We start from the raw sequence: 22,065 nt of genomic DNA, 5'->3' as shown, positions 1-22,065 counted from the left end.
TAATTTTTATTAAATTTTATCAAAAATAAATTTTTTTATTGAATTCATTATTCTCTAAATAAAAAAAAAAAAAAACGTATAAGGAAGATATCCCAATGACACAGATGCACACTAACATTGGCCTACAGTTCTAAAAAAAAACCATCGAGTTTGCCAAGATTTGCGTCTTCTATTGCGCAATACGCATGACTATTTTTGAAAGAATTCTCACATGTTGAAGCCGGAAAGGTTTTGTTATTGCCAAAAAAAAAATTTCTTCTTTTATTTATTGATTATTGATACCTCAGTTAGGAAAAATAAATAAAACATTGAATATTTTTTTAAATGTAAATTTATTGTTACATAAATTTAGTAACGGTAAAAAATATTTTCAAAAATTCATTTATATCTTTCCAATGATTGCACGCCCTGAGCTTACAAAAATTAAATATTAATTAATTTAATTATATTAATTATTAATTTTTTCAATAAAATAAATTGAGCTTGACAATTAAAAGTTAAACTTATAACCAGTAAAAATTAATACACTCGATCTTTGCTCAAATTTTAATTAATAATTAAATTAAAATTATGAACAATCGATTAATTTTTTAAAAATTTATTTGTAATAACATTTATAAAAAAATTAAGACGAATGATATTTTGATTTCAAGCTTCGAAATAATTCTACTTCTACGTAGAATTAATGAAAATTCAAATCAAAATAATATTTTACAATTATCAGGCTTATAAAAAAGGTCAAGACTTTTTCCCCATAATGTTGTCACAGCAATAATTACACCATTCCTATTTAATTGAGTATCATTAAAGTCAATATCAAATTTATTTAGACATAAATAAATATATTTAAATATCGACTTAATAATAATCACATTTAATATTATATCAGTAGTGAATTATACGTTCAACGCATTTCACTATCGATGCATTATTAATTTTACTAAAATATTTTGTCGCTGTTTCATTCACTATTATAATACTGTACTATAACATGGAAGTAAGAATAGTATATTTGATCATAAATATTCTATTGAAAAAATTATCTTAGCTTTTATTAAAAATTTAATGAGGTCCATTTTTGTGTACCTTATTCTAGAAAAAGATTTTTTATTTACGAATTTTATTTTTCTCAGAATTTTTAATACGTAAATTTATTTTTGCTCATGAATCGTCGAGTTCATTATATATCTTGATGCCAATTTATTTTGATTATCAGAAATAAATTATTTAACTTATCAATCATCACTTAATCATAATGGAATATTTAATATAGCGACAAAATATATAATCAACATATTTAAAATTTAAATAATAAATTTACAAATTTAATTCAATAAATTTTTTTAATTTTCACTTTCAAAAGATCTTCACTTTTTATACTCGAATAATAATTTAATTATAATTATAAAAATTCTAACACTTTTATTAGTGAATGATTAATTCGTTGAAATATTTATCATGCACTTTGTATTTTATAGTGTAATTAAAAATAATATTTTTTTATTCTATTAAATACTCTTAAAAATAAAATCAGTATTTTTTACTCTAAGCATACGTAACAGTAATAAAGTGAGTAGAAAAAAATTAATAAGTCTTCAATCTTGTAAAAAATGAGATCCAGTTAAAAATCTTTCAGAAGTTACCTTATAAAAATCTATTGTAAATGCGAGTAAATGCAACTGTAAAAATCCAAGAGATTCGGAATAATGTTATATGAGATTTTACTTTTTTTCTACTCTTACATCTATATATATATATATATATATATATATATATATATATATATATATATATATATATATATATATATATATATATATATATATATATATCCGAAAAAATATTATATTAGTATTTTATAAAGTTTGTTACTATGGCCATAAATTTTAGGATACAGATCACTAATTTTTCTTTGGCAATAAGTACGATTATCAATTGGATTTGAAAAATAGTATCCGTATCCATTTTTGTTGATGGATAGAGTATCAACCTCTGAATTGATATTGAAGGCACATATTTGTACGCAATTACTAAACTTAGTAGCACAATGATTTTTTAAATATATATGAATTTTATACCATCATAAAATAATTATTTTTTCTTTTAAGAGAGCAATTTTGTAATGCACTGGACATTTTAAAAATTATTTTGATAAAGAGTTTAGCCAATGACATATTTAAAAAAATATTAACATTTCATAAAATATCAACACCTTGATTAAAAAAAAAAAAACTTTCAAATTAATCACCGGCTAAACCCTTTTGTTTCTGATTTCTTACAATCTTAAATGCTATTGATTATGGATTGTTATCAAAAAAAGTTACATACTTATTTAAAATAAGATATTGATAATGAATAACTGATATTGCTTATTACTTATTTTGATATCCTGATTTAATAATGGTAACTAAAGTACTAAAATCTTCTTGAGTCAATGATTATGATAATGATATTTTTCCTTACTATTGTAAATCACAACAGCTTTGACTCTTTCTCTTAATTAATTTATTGAGTATAACTATTTTATACTGTTATCTCAATTATAAGATTCAATTTAAATAAATGGACAGACTTAAAAACTTTTAAAATAACAATGGCCAAATATTAAAACTCTACCGAAAATGCATTCAGTAAAATTTGAACATGATATAAAAAAATTAACTGTAGATATATATTAAAAAAAAAAAAAAAAAAAAAAAAAAAAAAAAAAAAACGTTGCACTGATTTCAGATTAATTGATAGATTCATCGACTTTCAAAATAATGTTAAAAAATTTACTGAATGTTCAAATTATTAAAAAAAAAAAAAAACATTCGGTAATTTATGTGACGTTAAACTTGTCAATTACTATCAAATTAACGTAGATGATGAAACTTAATATAACAGGAATTACAAAATCTTAAACTTACAAAGAGCAATATTAAAAAACATACTTGATAAAGAAAAAAAAGGCAGTCAAAAATTACTGAGATATTGCATTAGAAAATTAATTGTAAATGCGCATTGAAGTCGACGTAATTAAAAACAACCAAAGATCATGGTAAGGATTAGAATGTCCGAAAATTTACCAAATATTTACAACCGTAAAAAAAATTGGTGATTTTTTGAACATGGCAAATCTAATAATTTTAATTACAAATCCGAAGTAACTTCAAATAACTCAAAACATTTGATAGTACCGTGAACATCGACGAGTAAAAACTTATGAAAGTCACTAGAAACACATACTTTAGCACGACAATTAGGTGGCAACCGTATTAATCCTAATAATGCTGGTCGATTTTGATTTTTATAAGTCTTTGACATCCAGTATTTTGGCATTACTTCTTGATTTTCTGTACTATCACGTGTATCAATACCATTAATTGCATTGTTACCGTTATTTAGATCAATATCATTATCAATGCGAATACTATGATGAGTAAGAATATTATTATTGTTATTTTTATTTCTATTGCTGTAAATTTGTGATGTAGACGCAATGGCATCTGTGGTTTGACTGTTACGCAATTGTGGACCTGATAATGATTCAAAGCTAAAAATCGGTGCTGTTAAGCTTCGGACTATTCCAGTCCTACTACGTTTGACTTTTTTCTTAGGATCTTCCATCAAGGCAACATTCCACCAAGCCAACTCATCACAATTTATTGATAGTAAGATAGGAGCTCCTACTGTTGATGGAGCCCAGTGTAGTTGTAAAATAGAGTTTTGGTGGAGTGACAACTCTTTTGGATAAGCTTTGAATGTTTTCAAATTGAAAATCTGAAACGATTAATTATAAATGAGTCAATTGGTCAGGAGAAATAAATCAACAATTATCAAATTTGATTGATTACTTACTGTAATATTGCCGTCTTCCATTCCAATAGCTAAAACTTCATCATTGGGAGAAAAAGCGCAGCATGTTAATTTTTTATAGAATGTAAAATATGTATTTTCATATTTTCTTAATTGTTCTGGTATTGTACGAATTTTAGAATTGTAATCTATTTCGTAAAAAGCCAATCGACAATCATTTGTCAAAATACCTATCACAGTTTTCTCCAAATTTATTGCACTGTAAAGGACAAAAGACCGCTGAAGTTCATGTAAAATTTGTTCAGCACCTTCAGCTTGACAGATTAAATCCCACGCGGTAGTATTCATCTTCCAGATTTTAACTTTTTCATTACGTGTGATACCAACTACATACTCATTGTTGATGGTATGTAAATTGATAATGTTACCTTCTGTTCTAATCGTAATTTTTTGTTTATCAAGAATGCAATATAAAATATTATTTTGCTTACAAACAATCGCCAATTGATCATGAAATTTAATAAATTTAACATAACCCGGAAATTCTGTAAGCGATGATAATATTTCAGATGTTTCGTTTGTCTCAACGTCAAACACATAAATACTATACTCGATAGTTTCTTCCTCGCGGAATCCTTTAGAATGTTTTATTGTATATAGTATTTTATTGCCCTTTGGACTTAAACTTAGTGATATTATTTGTCCTTTTAGTACGCCTGTTTCTATTTGCAATTCTTCACCATTGTACAATCCGATCTTATTCCCAACAATTTCTTGGGCAACGATATTTGATTGTTCCAATGGTTTCATAACAGCGTCAAACAACGGTCTTAAAACCGACTGCGGTAAATTTTCAGGGCAAAATGACCAACGTTGAATAGAATGTTTATCACCGCTGAGGATCAAATGACAGTCACATTCTTTATCATAGTAAGTATCCAGAGCAAAAGTACGTTCTGGATAATTAGCAATTGGCTTAAATCCACCGTAAATCATAAATACAGATAAAAAATTGTTAGAATCACCGATAATTAAATATTTATCATCGTATGTTCCTGTAGCTACAGTAAATTGAGTATTCTCTGCAGTGTACTTGCATTTTGGAGCTGGGGAACACAAATCTCCACTAATTCCAATTCCCCATGATATTATATAACAATTTTTACGTGTTATACAAACCAAATTTGTATGATATTCTATTTCGCTATCGTAGATTATTTCTTTGAAGTATATGACAACTTTCTCTTCCGTAGATCCTTTAAAATTTCTGAACTGCGAGTACCGAGTACTGTAATTGTAATTATTGTCTCTCCAAACGTAGACGAAATTAGTGCCTTCAGTATCAATCACATGCAATTGTTTAAATTTTCTAGCGAATGTCAATTTTTGAAAGTTGGTATTTTCTTCAGCTATTGTTGTCAAATGCTTACCACTTACATCCCAAACAGAAACACTGCCTTTAGTTGTACAAGCAGCGAGTTTCTCGTCATCTGAGCTCAGCGCGATGTCGGTTATTACTTGGCCGTTCGTTTCGTAAGTTATTGAACTATTGTTAGTCGGCTGCTGAACAATCGGGTTCCAATATGTCTGTTTATCCAACGGTAAGTGTGAATGATTATCCCATTTATTATCATTTTCATCATCATCATCATCATCATCAACAGTCAGAGTAAAGTATTTGATAACCGAAGCTTTGTTTAGCGCAATAAAAAATTTTCCATTTTGTGACACTATTACCTTGACGATTTCCGAATCTTCGAGACCGTGAAATGGCGTCATTTTTTTTAGCTCGCAATCCCACAGTATAATCAAACCAGTCTTCGTTCCTATCAAAATTTTATGTGGATTGTCCGTAAAATTGAGCGTAGAGTATTCCATTTTAATGTCTTCAGCTGTTGGATTGTGCATAAGGAAATGCTGATGAGAATTTTGCAGGTACAATTTAGTCTTTTGTGATTGCGCTATTGAACGGGCGGTTTTGTAGCAGTAACCACGAGTATGATGATTCAAAGCTATCTGTACCAAGTCCAGGCAATCGCGTTGACGGTGTTCCGCCAAAGTTTTCGCTTGAGCTCGTAGAAATTCTTCTAAATCAACGACATTATTTTCAGCCTCATTGTTGTTGTTGATGATGTGTCTGCGATATTTCTTCAAGTCTATCAGCAAATCGTTTACACCACTGTTACGTATCTTGGCTTGGATAAAATCAAAATTCAGGTACAGCATCGGGAAGTCAGCATACATACGGGCTTGATCTAAATGGTACCCAATATACGCGTAGCTGTAATTATCCTGCGGTAAATTTGAGTAATCTCTTTTGGAATATTCGTAATACTTGTTGACGAACTCGCGATGCATTAATCGCAATTTTTGGGAGTCTTTTCTATTGATTCGATTGCGTAGATGGGAAAGCAGCAGATCGTGTACGCCGTAGATTAATGACTTCAAATCAGCGTTCCAGTATTTTACAATAAGTGATTTTTTGTGCAAACTGGTCATTATATCGTCGACATCGAACTCCGACTTGTTCCAATAAACTGCAAGCGTTTTTGACATTATATTTATGTCTTCGCTGAAAATAGCCAAACTTTCGTAAAGTTTCCGCTGCTGCTCTGACAAACGATCGATACAGATGTCGAAAGTGGTTGATTGGAAGTTCAAAAATTTCTGTATCACAGAGTTCGATGAATCCTGCTTTCGCAGCAAGGTTAAGTAATGTTTCCAGCGGCTGCTTTTTATCTTCATGTCATTTTTGTAATCAGCGAATTGCGCTGCAAACATGTCAATCATTATTGGCATGCCTTTGCAAGCGTAGTGGAAGTCTTTAGCCTCGGGAGGCAGTAATTCGACCTGTGTATCTAGAGCCCGGGCGAATAATTCTAAACTCTCTGCTTCCTTGAACCCTTCAGTCATTGGTATTATAGTGACTTTATTAATGTAATTTAGTGGAAGTATTTCGGTGTCAGTTGTTATTATCAACGTCTTGCAGTCGAAGTTGAACACTTCGATTATTTTTTTGTCATATGCGTCGTCGAGAATCAGCAATGAGCCGCGGTTTGATGGAGTGCAAAAGTGTCGCTTCAACATCCGCCGCATTTCACTTTGAAATTTTCCCATATTCAATGATACATCGCGATTTTCAATTGTATCATACAGTTGCTGAAGTTGATTTAGAATCTCGTCTTCCACGGAGTTTATGCCTTCGGAGCCAAATTTTATCCAGTGAATTTTGTTCTAAAAAATTAAATTTATTAGTTATGAAATTGTTTTATTTTTAATTTATTTAATTACTTACGTTAAAAAATTCACTTCGTATTTCTTCTGTTAGAGTCGAAGCTGTCAATCGGGTTCTTCCATATCCTTTCATTCCATGTAAAACAACATAACACCCTGGTAATAATTCTCGTAGCGCTTCTTTGAGCTGTTGTACCTGTAATTTATTTTTATTAATTTAAAAAAACTTAATAAATAATTAAAATTCATTTATTTAAAGGAATTTTGAGAGATATTTAATTACTAAGGGCTGGCAATTTTTTCGATTCTTGAATTTTACTTACAAAAATTATTTTTCCAAACAGATAGCAAAGAAAGAAAATTTAATTAATTTTTTTTATATCAATAAACTTGTTAAAAAATTTTTTCAATTTATTGAAAAAATTTTTTAACTAGTCTATGAGGATCTATGAGAATCAGCGGATGTTTTTTTTGCAATTGTCATAAATTCAAGTCAATTTTTACCTTATCGGCTCTGTCCACTGTAAGTGAGGGAATGATAGGTAATAAAGGTGAAGTACAAGTCCTTGATTCTTCTCTGTTCGATGTCATTTTCAGCATTTCGTTCCTCAGCCAGGAGTAGTGTTTTTTTAGCGCTTGAACAAAAGCATCAAACGAACGTGAACCTCGGCTATAATATTAATCAATAGTAACAATGAATATAATTATAAAATACAATCTATAAGTAGTAAATTCATAGTTATTGAATATACATACTGTGGTAAAATACTAAGCAAGAGAGTTGCTTTTGTTATTCCATCAGTTTCTCTATTAATATTACTTAAATCTTCAGGTGTTAAAATTCCGTTATCCTTTAGAAATTCTAAGATGCCATTGTCAACGTCAACGTCAGTTATTTTTTCATGAAGGTCCTCTAAAATTTTTTTGTGTTTCTGTTCCATTTCTTGTTCATTATTTATATTTAGGTGTTATTTATTTCAAAAACTGAAAACAAATTAATTAATTATTATTTTTTATCAGATTTAAATTATTTTAGTTTTTATTAAAAAAATTTTTTAAGATTACATTTTAGAGTTTAAGTAAAATAAAATATTTGGAATATTAACTTTGTAATATAATTAATTTAAAGTTTAAAAATTAATCAAGTTATTTTTTTTTCAATTCTAAAAAAAAAAAAAAAATAAATAACTACTCTGCAGTTAAAAAAATCAAATTATTCCTATATTATATTTTCATAAAAATTTTTTAATTAAAAGATAAGACGGAGTCACAGGTACTTTTAATAGTAAATAAAGAACTGAGTGAATTGGTATTTATCGATTTAGTAAAAAAATTTTTATATTAAACTCATGTTTATAAATAGAATGTAATCCAAATAAGATAAAAAAAAAAATTAAGAGTAGATATTATTTATTTATTTATTTATTGCCTTTATTTGAACCCAACAGCCCAAAGGTTCAATAACAGGGTTACACGATTAGTGCAAGGTTGTAGATTGAGACAGTACGAGAACATAAGTATAATATGATTTTATATAAACCAGAGTTTCTATACTTAAATACTATAAATTAATAAGTAAATTAATAACTAGAAAGAAGAAATGATTTAAGGCTATGTGTGATGAGTTACATTTGAATTTAAATTAAGAAGCGATGAGAGAAAAATAAACGAAATTGTGTTATCTATAAGGAATAACAGAGCCCTGATGGAAACTAAAGACAGAATCAAAGGATGCCGGTTGGTTTTTTAATCGTTGTCGTGTGCCACCAGAATCCGTCCATCCATATGTATGCATATATACATCTAATTCTGTATCTATATATGTCACATAGCTTGGTATAAGTGATAATATTGTATGAGCAGTGTATTCTGCTTTACCTCTCCTTTTATACGTATTACTCATACACATACATTTATACACGTGCAACTGGGCATAGACAACTCGTAAACTCGGCGAGTCCACAGCAGGGTGTATTATATTTAATATAATACAAATTCGCGCTATTATAGAGCTACCAGCGAATTTCATGAAAAATTAAGCAAAAAAAGTCATCTAAAAATTACTTATTCATTTATTATAGTTATTATTAATGACTGAAATTATTATTTTTCATGCTAAAAATATTTTTTGCTCTAAAATAAAATTATATAAAATTTAAATTATTCCAAAAAAATTTTTTTTACTCCAAAGTGAAATTATTTTAATTATACATAAAAAGTTTAGAGAACTCCAATGAAAAATTATTGAATTAATTTACAATAATAATACATTTTACTGATTGAAGTAAAATTCAATGTCAGGTGTCTGACAATTTTTACGGTCAATCTTTACTAACATGATCAAAAACATCACTTTAAATAGAGAATCCTTTTTTTTTTTTAGTGATAACTTGTTTTCATGTATTTGTATACACTTTTTAGTGACACTGACACACAAACAAAATCTTATGATATACCTTTTTAAATTCATCATTAATTTTTCTGATGAAATCAATCTTCAAAACGAAAGTATCAATTTTTTATTGATAAAAATTAAAAAAAAAAAAAAAATTTCAAAATTCGTAAAATTTACTTTTAAATAATTCAAAACTAAAACGGAGTAAAAAAATATATTTAAAATAATAAAAATTAGCGATAATAACATTAATTATAAGATAAATTGATAAAAATATTGTACTTACAATAATGCGTGTAAGTTCACAAATCAGTCTTTGTTTAAAGACCTACAATAAAATTAGTTAAATGTTAGTTGTCATGAGGCAAGAACAAACAGGGACGTACAGTACGCACAGCACCACTTACACAATTCAACTGAGAACTCAATCTAACTCGCGCAGCTATGGCCTGACTAAGCCCCCACTTCTGTCAGTTAACACACAATTCCTATCCCCCACTGTTCGATTAATCTGTCAAGTTTTACACGTACACGTGTGTAGTGCATTTTATATATTCAATTATGTCTATACCAAAATATGTCTTGAATCTTATCTTAAACCTCATGCCTAAACGATTGTGGTTCGGATGAATCTTAATTCCTTACGGTGTTGCCAAGGCAGTGTATTCACTTTTATTGTCAAGCAATTTGCTCTACTACGTTCTAAAAATCTTCTCCATCTTTTGGAGGAAAAAATTTGTCTCATTCTTTCCAAGTGATTTATACAATTTTTTGTGACTGTAGTTTCCTGGTATCAATACAAGAATAAATAAAACCAGAAAACGGTGTCCTTGTTCTGAGGGTTAGTCATTTTCATCAAATTGTTCGCTGCAACGTCAATTCATCAGATTTTTTATTAAATTCGTTGAATTCAGAAAAAATGCGATTTTCATCTAAAAAATTTTTTTTCACTTTTTTTTGTTAGAAAAGTATTTAAAAAAAAATCAAATAGGTTGATAGGATTGTATTAATTTTTTAAATACTTTTTAATCAGGCTCTAAGTGTAATTTCATTAGCTACGGTCCTGGTACAGGAGCATTACACTGCAAATTACATGAAATCACATGAAACTATAGCTGAGCGAAATTATAGCGTAGGAACATTAAGTCGGACCTCGTTGATAGCGAGTTCCAGTTGAAGGCGTAGATGGCAGCATAAGGACTGTTTTACGCTCAAGTGTTGCAATTTTTGTTTTTTAGCAGGAAAATGTAGGTAAAAAGGTGGACCAGAATTTTTGGTAGTTCTGAAGAAATATATAATTTATGAGGGTTCTAAAAATCGCTCGCTGTCAGAGTAGTTGAATTTTATAAAAATTAGGTGATTTTGTTATGTTGAATAATGAATGTCATTTTTTAGAAAAAAAATTTTTTTTAATCACACAAAATGAAATGAAAAAAATTTTTCGATTTTTAGAATTTTTTTATTAACTAAATTACACGCAAAAAAAAATGTAAAAGTTACATTATATATTGTAATTTTTCCCATTTTCTTTTTTCCGTGTATGATTAATAAATTTAGAAAAAAAAGTAACTCGCAAAAATTGTGAGAAAATATAAACAGAATTTATTAAAAAAATAATTTTTTACAACTAATTTATTCGTTAAATAAAATGATATAAATCATCAAGTGTTTGCTAATTTTTGTGTAATTAAAAAATGTACATTTATCATATTATTAAGCAAACTTTTAATCAGCTGCTTTTGTTTATTTGTATAAAATTTACAAATAAAACTTAAACAATATTTTCTATTTAATAAGCTTAAAAAAATTTAACGAAACAATAAAAACGATAAATTAAAAAATTTATTGACTTTAACTTTGTTTGCTGGCCGTTATTGGTGTACTCTTGGCAGGTGAAATTACATCACTGGATATTGTAGTTTTAATATCGGGGCTTATCAAAAATTTTGATCCATCATAGATGGAATATACTGACCAGCAGACAATTCGAACTGCTTGAAAAACAATATATTCTGGCTGGACGTTGCATTGTCCTGCATATACAATCGCTTTGTTTCACGTTTAATTTTCGTTTGAAAATCCTGTGATATTAAAAAGTTGGCTCCTATCCGTGATTGCTGGGATTGCTCGTGCTGTACTCTGTATGGCATATAGTTGAATACGCTTAATACTATTCTACCTTGTATACGCATAAACTCTAAAAGTACATCGTCCCTACACATTACACACGCATACACACCCATGGAGATCAGCGGTGTTATGTGTATAGCTGGACATTGGATACCGGTATTTGCGATGCAAATTCGATTACATTAGAAATAGCAATTGGACATCGGAATCGGAGCATTAACGTTGATCCTCTCTGTCTCCTCGATCAATTAATTTGTCCTATATGCTGCTGGAGGTTTAACATATTACCGAACCGGACTGCCGAAGGATTTGTGCATCAAGGAAAATAGTACTTTGTTCCATATTGATCACGAGGATGAGTGAAATAGAATTCGATCTCAAAGGATGACTTTACTATGTTGGAATTTTGATAATTTCAGCAATGTTTCAATTTTATATAAATAGACACTAAAGAGATGCCGAGAATAATTTCAGGATGAAATGCGGTTTTTGAGGTTCTTAACACTGGGATGAAAAGTTCTGATAGAAAGTCGATTTTTTATAAAGCTTTAACTAATCATACACTGATAAAAAAATTAACTTGAAGAGAAAAATTATTAGAAAAATTATTTTTGCAAAAAATTCTTGATTTTCTTGGATCTAGAATATTTCTCTTGAATCAAATAGTTTTTTTTTAATGTCAGACTTTTGAAAAAAAATAATCAGCTAGATTAGAGACATTTTTAATATCTATGATTACTTGTACAATATTAACAATCGTAGTAGTTAATTATAATGTAAATGTCATTAAATTTAGTGCCATAATTAGTTATTTCAATTATACCATCGTGTACATAATAATAAAAGAAATAAGCATCGTTGAAAGAATGACATTAACGCTACCGTATGATTTACACGTTAGTGTATAATCAGTAATCAGGTATGATGCATTTATCTTTAGATTTGCATGTTGCGTGCAAAGATAATGTCTCCGACACGGGATTTAATACAAAAACCTGCTGATATAATGTCTTACACGATACTTTTTGATGAGATTTTTACTACTTTTTGTATTCTATATGCAGTCAGCATAGTCGAGACCGCATGTAGTAAGTATTACGTCGACGCTTGAGCATTTCCGTATTTGGAATAATCACTTACCGACAATGTCTCTAATGTTTTAGATGTTCCATACTTGTCGCACTTAAACATACAAATGTAATCTAATAAGAATAAGTAATAAGCAATGAGTTTACTTACAGGTACTTTTAATTTATACAGTGATGTATTGCGCCTTTTCTTGGATTTATTCGCCAGTTTTGCACAAAAATATCCGTATAGCTGTATGGAGAATCGCACGTTGAAAGTGCGTCGCGTGCTTTTACCTCATAATCTCTTTTGTTTAATCCTATCTCTTTCCAGTATTTACGATATAGCAGACAATACCTCGTTTTTCTCGGCAAACAGTTGTTATCTTTCATTTTGTTTACTTCTTACTATATCCATCGTTTCGTGCTGTTCCTACTGAAGATTCATGTACATACGCTTTTTAACGGTAACATAAATTATTATTTTCTTTCGCGCAATTTATTCGAATTTCATGTATGACAACTTTATTACTTCCTGAAAGGAATTTTGTTATTTTATTATCGAACTTTAGGTCATTTAATTAAATACTGATGCGCAATCCATTGCTTGAAAAATGTAATTATTTATTAAAAATTGTTTTATGTCTGCTTTTTAGTAGAATAGCGACAGAATTTGGATAAAAAAAAAATTACTGAATTTTTGGGGGTGAAAAATGAATATTATGTAACTATCTAGGTTTATTTTGATAGATAAATAAATAAATAAGGGAAATCAATAGTTGAATTAAGTCATAAAAAGTAAAATTAACTTGATAAATTTTTGCTATCAAAACATGATGATTTCCAATTTCGCGATAACGAGACTTGTCAAGACAGTTATATACCCTAGTGTGTGATGATATCTGTTAACTATTATGGGTAATGTGAATATTATATGAATGATGGTGGATGGTGGATGCCCGAAATGGATTTGATGGACAATATCAAGAGAAATACTAGATAAATTCCAAGCACCAATAGATACTTCAAACGGGCCTATCAGCCGACACGTTCAGGAATGGCAATCACGTTGATAGGATGGTAATACAATTATCACCTGGACAAGAGAGAAGAGGATCCTCGATAGTGCTGCTACGCGTATAATTAGTGTTCGAAATGGAGTGCAAGCGCAAGTGAGAAGTGAGAACAGAACAACCGAGCTGATTTTAGCCCTCTGCTTGCATCGTACGAGTGAGTGAGAGTACTGTGAAGGGTGGAGAATTTCAAGTATAATGTCATGCAAATATACCTCATCACTCGGTCCACCAGGAATACTATATAGTTAATGCAGTATGCAGTGTAGTAACAACTCTGCATCGGTACAGTACTTGCAGGAGTAGTAGTCCTGATAGTTATAATAATAATAGTAACAGCAATAGTAATAGCGCTGGGAAATACGAGTGAGCATGTTAATCCGCTAATGCACCGCTGCCAACGTAATATTAGATTCCGCGAGATGTGGGCTGCGTTGTTTAATTTACGCAACACTCCATACTCTATACTCTCTACCCAGTTAGTTTGTAAATTATCACAATTGTAAGTTCTCTTGTATATTATCACAATCACAATCCCAATCACTATCCGTGATAATAGTGATTGTGATTGTGATTACTAAACGAGATCTGATCTACATTCAATATAAATAAAACCCAAAAACTCACAAAACGCAATCCACAATCCCCTTCCAGTTCCATTAAAGTTGTTTTGGGTGGTTTGATTGTTCTAATGGAAGATCGATGTCGCAACACAGAGTTAGAGGCTAAAAAATATTGAATGAAAGTATTAAATAAAAAAAAAAAAACTCCCGTCGATATTGAGTATACATTGGGTATGCTTTTATGAGATTTGTGTACCAAAGTAGCGATGTACAGACGAGACTCGGTTAACGAGTTTAATCGGTTTTATAGAGGGACCTCAGGCAATGACAACGTCCCCGAACTGCCCGTCACGGGTCCACTAGTGAGACCAGAAAGGTATAGAGCAATAATAACCGATAAATTATCACGTACGTGTCTCTATTTTCGTTAGATTTTGACTGATTGAAAACTTTGTTGTATTTAGAATTGTGGGTTAGAGTATTTTTTAATTCTTTTTTATTTTATTATTATTTTTTTATAAATTAAACAATTTATTTTTTTCAATGTAAAAATATGTATCCATTGTTATACAATAACTCCATTGAATTGGCAATCACCGAGGTCTATTCAAACCAGCGGCTTATTATCTTTTCTATGTGTGGTTCTGCGTTATCGTCAAATCAATAAGTTTTGTTTCTCTGCACATATTAAATCCCACTGGCGTTTATTATGTTTGCATTTACAAACCGATAATAAAACCGAGTGGATAAAGAGACAGAAAGAATATTGAGTATATAGAGTGGAGTTTGGTTTACTCACGTCCAATTAAATTTAACGAATTTCGTTGAGTACAAACGGCTTTATTGGTTTAATTAATTACGCATGCATTTTCGCACTCGTTCGATTCTACATGGTAGGAATAGATGTATGTCGTTGACGCATGCTGCTACTACTGACTGTGCAATAGGGATGCATTCACCATGTGCGACAAAATGCAATAGTCCGGGTGAATAAAGCACCCGTGTAGTGCCTCCTACAATCACACACACACACACACACACACACACACACACACACACACACACACACACACACACACACACACACACACACACACACACACACACACACACACACACACACACACACACACACACACACACACACACACACACACACACACACACACACACACACACACACACACACACACACACACACACACACACACACACACACACACACACACACACACACACACACACACACACACACACACACACACACACACACACACACACACACACACACACACACACACACACACACACACATATATATATATATATATATATATATATATATATATATATATATATATATATATATATATATATATATATATATATATATATATGTAATACACATACATGTATGAATGTACGTAGAGATGACGACGTGTGGCATTCCAAACTGTACTGATGCATTGCAAACTGCCAAGTAAAGCTCTCTGGTGCAGCTTCTCTGGGTACATATCTGAGCTCATATATTGTAATATATGTACTATGTACTAAAGCCTATGCATCCCACGGCTTTGGGTACTGTACCACGGGACAGAGTGATTGAACTCGCGCCTATTCAGAAGCGATCCTTTGGATGCACATATATACCCCGCGGGACTTGAATGGCAGTGCATACCTACCTTTCACATGGCAACGTGACGATATCTGGAATTTGGTAATTAAATCGCCTATTGAGGCTGTTCATCGATTGATCATCGGTTTCCCTGGATTTTTTCGCGCGATTGCGTTTTATGATTCATTTGAGAATCAATGTAACTTAATGCCTATTGACAGGTCCTTTTTCACCCAAATTTTATTTTTAGTATTACAAATTTTTTTTTTTTGTGGTGATTTAAAAAAAAAAGGCGAGTAAATATTTTTATTTTACTGGGAAAAATTTTGTGTGAAAAATTTCTATATAATAGCCGCGCCCAGTCGGACTGTACAATTCAATTGATATTGTAACTGGCGATTACCATTTTTTAGCATATTTGCGATGATAACACGTGCTACATAACATAACACATAATTCCCGGTCATAAACTTATCGGCGCAAGTATGATAATTACTTAGCGGCCCGTTAGTTATGTAAATTTACAAATGATTCACCCTGTCAACATATGGCGTTTATTTTATAACCACCTGCGAACTTTTAATTGTCAATGAATTATTTATTTACTCCAACATGCCTGCGTACACTTTATGCTAATTAAAGCCCATCAGGTATTTATTTTTGCCATTTATCCATACATTATCTTTTCATCGTATGATCAGTTACCAGTTTTAATTTTTTATGATAAATAATAATAATAATAATTGCGAAAAATTTACGGAGTGGATGATTTTTAATTGATTTAATCTCTCTGGAGTGAAATTCGCTCTCAAAATAATTTTATTTAGATTATTATTATTTTTTTTTATCATTTATTTGAGGTAATTTTTATCAATTTGGGATTTTAACCTTGTATTAGCTAATTAAAAATTTATTTTAGTCTAAAAATTCCTTACTTAGATATTTTACAGATTAAAATCCCCAATCACTCCCGATTTTTACTAATGTAATAATCGTTACCAGTTTAATAACCAAAAACGAAAGGTCATTGAACCTAAATTAACAATTTGGTATTCATACTTTGTATCATCAGAGAATAGTGACATAAAACAAGTGAGCGATCTGGGCAATTGGGCGTGAAGAACTAAATTAGGCGATGACGTCACCGGTAGTTCTGCCCTTCTGTTCTTGTGTAAGACATTTAGCCTCGCGGGGGGTCGAATACTGAGTGCAGTAACTTTATAAAAGCTGTAGTATATACTCGAGAAGAAATAAGCTATTCCTGACTATGACGGCGATGCCTCTGCTCAGAGATCGTAAACTCGTGGCAATGGGCCGATCCCGAGGAGTATCCGGGCCAAAGAGCGGATGAAGATCGTCAATGTTGATGATGCGTGGATCACGATGTAGATGCATTGCAGCTTACTCTATATTATAGATGAATATATGACACTACTCCAGTCGTAGCTGAGCACTTTCACATTCTCTCTTCTTATATCATCGCTATTCTATTCTGTTATGTTTTTTTTTTCACCCTCTGTTCTGTTTTCTTATTATCCTTCTATCCTCTGCCCGTCTGCTCGTACACCATACCAGTATACTCTGGATCCTTATCGGAGTGTGTATACACAAAATATTTATTTTTTTTCTTCCTTTTAGTATCCTCTTTTATAATACGGTTCGCTTCTATTCAAGTTGCGCTATCGGTGAAATACGATATGAATATATATTTCCGTAAATTTAAAAAAGTAATATTTGCCAAGACGCCACGTGACTTCGATTTACGAAACATATTTTATCAAATTATATTATATATTTTATTTTTATTTTCGAGAATGATATTATCGTTCGGTTTTTCCGTATGTAAATTATCAAACTTACTGTGAAGAGAGATAAATAATAAAATATTTCATAAGGAAACATTTCATAATTTTTCAAATTTCAATCTTTCTCAATTACTAACAGATATTTAAAAAATTTTTTTAATTTCTTTTAATAATTAAAAAAAATTTTTATTATTCAGTCTTAAATAATTTTTACAACCCTTTAGAAAAATAAAATAATTTCTCGAGTAATTTTTAATCTGACATATGGTTTTATAATTTTCAATAACAGTTGTAGTACATTGCAATTGCGATTATAATTTTTCCAACGGTTTGTTCTCTAAAGTTTATTTAAATATAAAAACGCACATTACATCCGCTAGGTAATTCCTCGCGATTATGAGTCTCCCCTATTTTTCTTTATCAAATGCCACGCGCTCATATTTATATTTATATACATGACTTACATCAACTTAGCTGAGTCGTAGGTCTCAAGTCACGTACGCGTGCGGATGTAATTATTAACTCGCGCGAATTATGTCTAGAGTTTCCGGATATCAAGTACATATGCTAGTTTTAAACAATTGACATTCAACAGTCTTTTTTTTCTTTAATTTTTTTTACAAAGTGAGTAGGAAGGGTGTGAGATAAGATAAAATAAAAGAACAGGATAAAAAGCTCTAGAGCAAAGTTGGGAGATGAAATTTTTCACCCTTGGTCATATCCGACTGTCGTCACAAATCGACGCCTCCACTTTATCCAATTGCGCCACCTATATAAGATATAGGGATTGCCCTACGTAAAAGTACCCTCATTCGCCGCTGTAATAGTCGTAGAAATAGTACAGAGGGTAATAGAAATAGGAGTAGAAGAAGTAGTACGAGCCAACATGTTTTTTCGCTCCACTCGCTTCCGCCGCGAGCGAGCCGGCGTCAAGTCACGCTTCCGATTCGCGTCTACCCGACTTGATCTTTATCTTTCAAGTACATCGTCTGTGTAAAACATTTGCTCGTTGTGATGTCGTTATACGTAAAGAATAATTAATTAAATTTTTTTATAATTTAAGGTTTTGAGAAATTTATTAGCGTTTCTTAAAAAAAATTTTTTTTTTAGTAACATGATTCATTTTTTATTGTTTTACGATTGTCTGATGCTGAAAATCAATTGAACTATTAAAAAATATTAAGCTAGTGCGATAAATATAAAAAAATTTAATATCAAATATTGAAAATTGAATTTTAACTACAAAAATTAAAAAATAAAATTTACAGCTCATCCAAACGCGTGGACATTGCAATTTTCCCTCAAAAAAAAAAAAAAACCCTAAAAATAAATTTAGCGGTAAAACGAACACGTTTAAAGTCGAGTTGGCTATCGGCAGTCGGTGTAGTACCGTGGTAATTTTCCCTCATCAAGCATCGCGCCCGGGGTTTTATTGGTAATTAAAAGTTAGTCGGGTGGTACGAGGGTACGAAGCGATTGGAATTAATGGTATGAAATAGGCTTTGGTTCACCGTGCCGTGAGATACACACTCATGTGTACATCGGTTCCCGTGATCGTCCATTATGAAAAGCATATATTGTCAAATAAATAATTACCCCGAAAAAATACACCGACAGAAATATATAAATCAGTGTATAAATCTAACAAAATCCACGACAGTCATTTTAATTTTAAATTACAAAGCATATAATCCTTTTGTCTCACTTGTAAAATTCGACCGACTGCTCGCTCTCTTCAATTGTACTTTACTCTGCCTAGCTGAGATTGTAAACAGAGTTTTCATGCACAACCGAGATAGCGTGAAATAGCCCTCGCGTGCTCGTGAGCTTAATTAAATAGATGTAATAAGTGTAGAGTAGGAAGTTAAATAAAATGAGACGGATAAATCAACGGTGTAGTTATGCGCATGTATATTTGCATGTATTTTAGTTGAGACTGCACTAAAAAAAAAAATTACTTGATGAAAGACAAAAATTACTTTTCTTGAATCCAGTAATTTTTTATTAAAATAAACTAAGAAAAAAACTTCTTGAATTAATAATTTTGCTATCAACAAATAAATATTATTCCTTGACAATTTATCTCAATAGCGATATCCGAAGTAGAAAAATAATCGAAACAGGAATAAAACATCAAACAATTGCAATATGCTCTTTGAAAGCAGTCATCCTTATTTAATTCTTACTCTCCAACTCATCCACTTTCTCGAATTCATCCTCATATAATATAACAGATATTTGTATCCACTCTTCGGAGCGTTTCCGGCGTTTCACTGGCGCCGTTATGCCTCAGCACTTGGGATTATACACCGTACCGCATATCACGAGCAGAGGGTTGTCGACGTCGTCGTCACGATTACCGACTATTCGAGACCAAGACCCTCACCACTCTTTTTGGCCTCAGCCATTTTATTCCTTCTAAAATAAAATAAATAAAATGAAACTCGCAGAATCCTGACGAGACACCCACATTTTCTACCACAAACACAAACACACATAGCCAAGAAAACTTAAAACGTCGTTACGGCAGAGGCAGATCGTTACCTATATACATCCGCGCACTCACAATTTTCCCATAATGACAGATAGACGTCAAGTTTTTTCCCCTCGAAACCATCGAACCACCTCCACGATAATATGCTCCAGCGAATCTGCAATCCCCGAGTATCTCTGAGTTTAAAATGTCAAGGGGTTGCAGAAATAAATACTGGAACAAGATACATACTATTTTTTTTATTTTTGAAAAATGATCTTTTCACTTCGAGGTATCTACTGACACTCTTCTTTCACTTCTCATTTTTCTTTATAAAAAAAAAAAAATAATAAATAAAGCGAGCTTTTGACTCACCGGGTCTTAATGTACCAAAAGGAACTCGAGATGGATGTGCAGTACTTGGACAAGGAAATACATAATTAACTTAAAGAGTGACTGCGAATAATTTTACGTGCTAGCACAAAGAAAACCACACGACAAAAGTGTTGGGAAAAACGGAAGTCAAATAGCAAAGCTTATTCTCATTCTTGCGCGCAAGGATATTGAAGAATTTATTTGAAAGCAATAATAATTATAACAATTATTGTTAACCTGGAGCAAAAGAACGGACATTTTTTATCTCAAAAAAAATTTTTATAGTTATTGAATTGAAAAATAATTTTTTTTTTATAGAATAATATACTAATAAATTCAACAATAAATATAAATCATTGAATATTTGTTCCCTTTGTCCATGGATGAGTAGCTGATAATAAAGTGAACAAATTCAATATTTTTTAAATGAATGAATAAGTAATGGCGGAGAAATAACCAGTAATATTGATGGACAGTGAGTTGGCTCTTAATATTATCCCTTACGGTAGTTTATCATCCTATAACAAGCGCATTAAGCTTCGATTAATCTTGGATACTTTTATTAAGACTTTATGAAATCCATTACTCTACTTTGCGGATGCTTACTTTCGATAGCCGAGGAAATTTATAAAGACATCAACTTGATAAACGTCAGGTTGAAACTTCGAGCAAGTTAAACATTATAAAACTTTATCTATCGTCGATTTTCATTCTTTCGTATCGATGATCGCTCGAGTGTTTAAACTGCATTAAATTTTTGCTCTTTTATCTTCCATCTCCTATAATTAAAGTTTCTCAGAGAAAAGCCATCGGTAAATTTGTCTTTCTGCTATGAAATTTTTTATTATTTATTATATAAGATCTTTGTTTGCTTGGTTAAGTTTAATCTCTGATGTTTCAACTCTGTTTACTCTGTAAATATAAAAACCAATTATTATTTTTGGTAAAAGTTAATTTAATAAAAAAAAGTTTATATTTATTTATACATAAGAAAAATAAATAAAAGCGCAAAGCCTTTTTAAGAGAGATAATATTTAACAAAGATGATACGAGACACATTAAAATATGTTTATGTTTAATGTTTATATATATATATGTAAAAAGCGAAGCCGAGCTATTGATATGCAAACGAAGTCATGGATCGTAAAATTCACGCAATATCGGTCTACGCTGAATGAGGACGAGCGAATAGAAAGACAAGAAAGAAAAAGATAGAATAACTGAGTTTGAGGACTTTTCCACGGTGTAGTGCAAGCACAGCGCATTTTATCCCACATTATCCCGAATGATACGCCGGTTTAGGCTTTTACTTGAGCGTTATAATGTGGCACCCACTACCCGGTATCAGCTTGAAGGGGTGAGGAGGTAAAAATGCAAACTCGTGGCTCATCTCACGCGTGAAAACTCTTGAATAATATTAACGCTTCTTTCGGATTATTAAAATGTCTGCTAAAATTTCTCACTTTAAGTATAAAAGGTCATGAGAGATAGATAAATAATTGACAGTATTTTCTTATAAATTAACATTCGTTTTCAA

General features: G+C 30.9%; 1 protein-coding gene and 1 long non-coding RNA gene across 4 annotated transcripts in view; one reads left to right on the top strand and one right to left on the bottom strand.

Annotated features, from left to right (window-relative positions):
* LOC141524700 (uncharacterized) overlaps positions 1-22,065 on the top strand; it is a 179,642-nt gene that overhangs the window by 3,884 nt on the left and 153,693 nt on the right. The window lies entirely within an intron of this gene.
* Positions 2,714-10,326, bottom strand: LOC141524845 (uncharacterized). 2 transcript variants are annotated; one of them, XM_074238961.1, is made up of 6 exons: positions 9,714-10,326; positions 7,789-8,016; positions 7,537-7,702; positions 7,094-7,228; positions 3,841-7,032; positions 2,714-3,762 (listed from the first exon to the last, which is right to left on the bottom strand). In XM_074238961.1, exons 2-6 carry the CDS (start codon positions 7,971-7,973, stop codon positions 3,133-3,135), a joined length of 4,308 nt encoding a protein of 1,435 aa, XP_074095062.1. In that variant the 5' UTR covers positions 7,974-8,016; positions 9,714-10,326; the 3' UTR covers positions 2,714-3,132. The 2 variants fall into 2 exon arrangements, with proteins under 2 accessions (XP_074095062.1, XP_074095063.1); XM_074238962.1 differs by lacking the exon at positions 9,714-10,326 and having other exon boundaries at positions 7,537-7,667; positions 7,789-7,930.

The sequence above is a fragment of the Cotesia typhae genome, unplaced genomic scaffold, assembly GCF_013202065.1.
Source record: "Cotesia typhae breed Kobodo isofemale line unplaced genomic scaffold, CoteBio_Ctyphae contig_23, whole genome shotgun sequence".
NCBI classification, from domain to species: Eukaryota; Metazoa; Arthropoda; class Insecta; order Hymenoptera; family Braconidae; genus Cotesia; species Cotesia typhae.
Note: the sequence above shows the minus strand (reverse complement) of the source record. Positions and strands in the feature narration are given on the sequence as shown.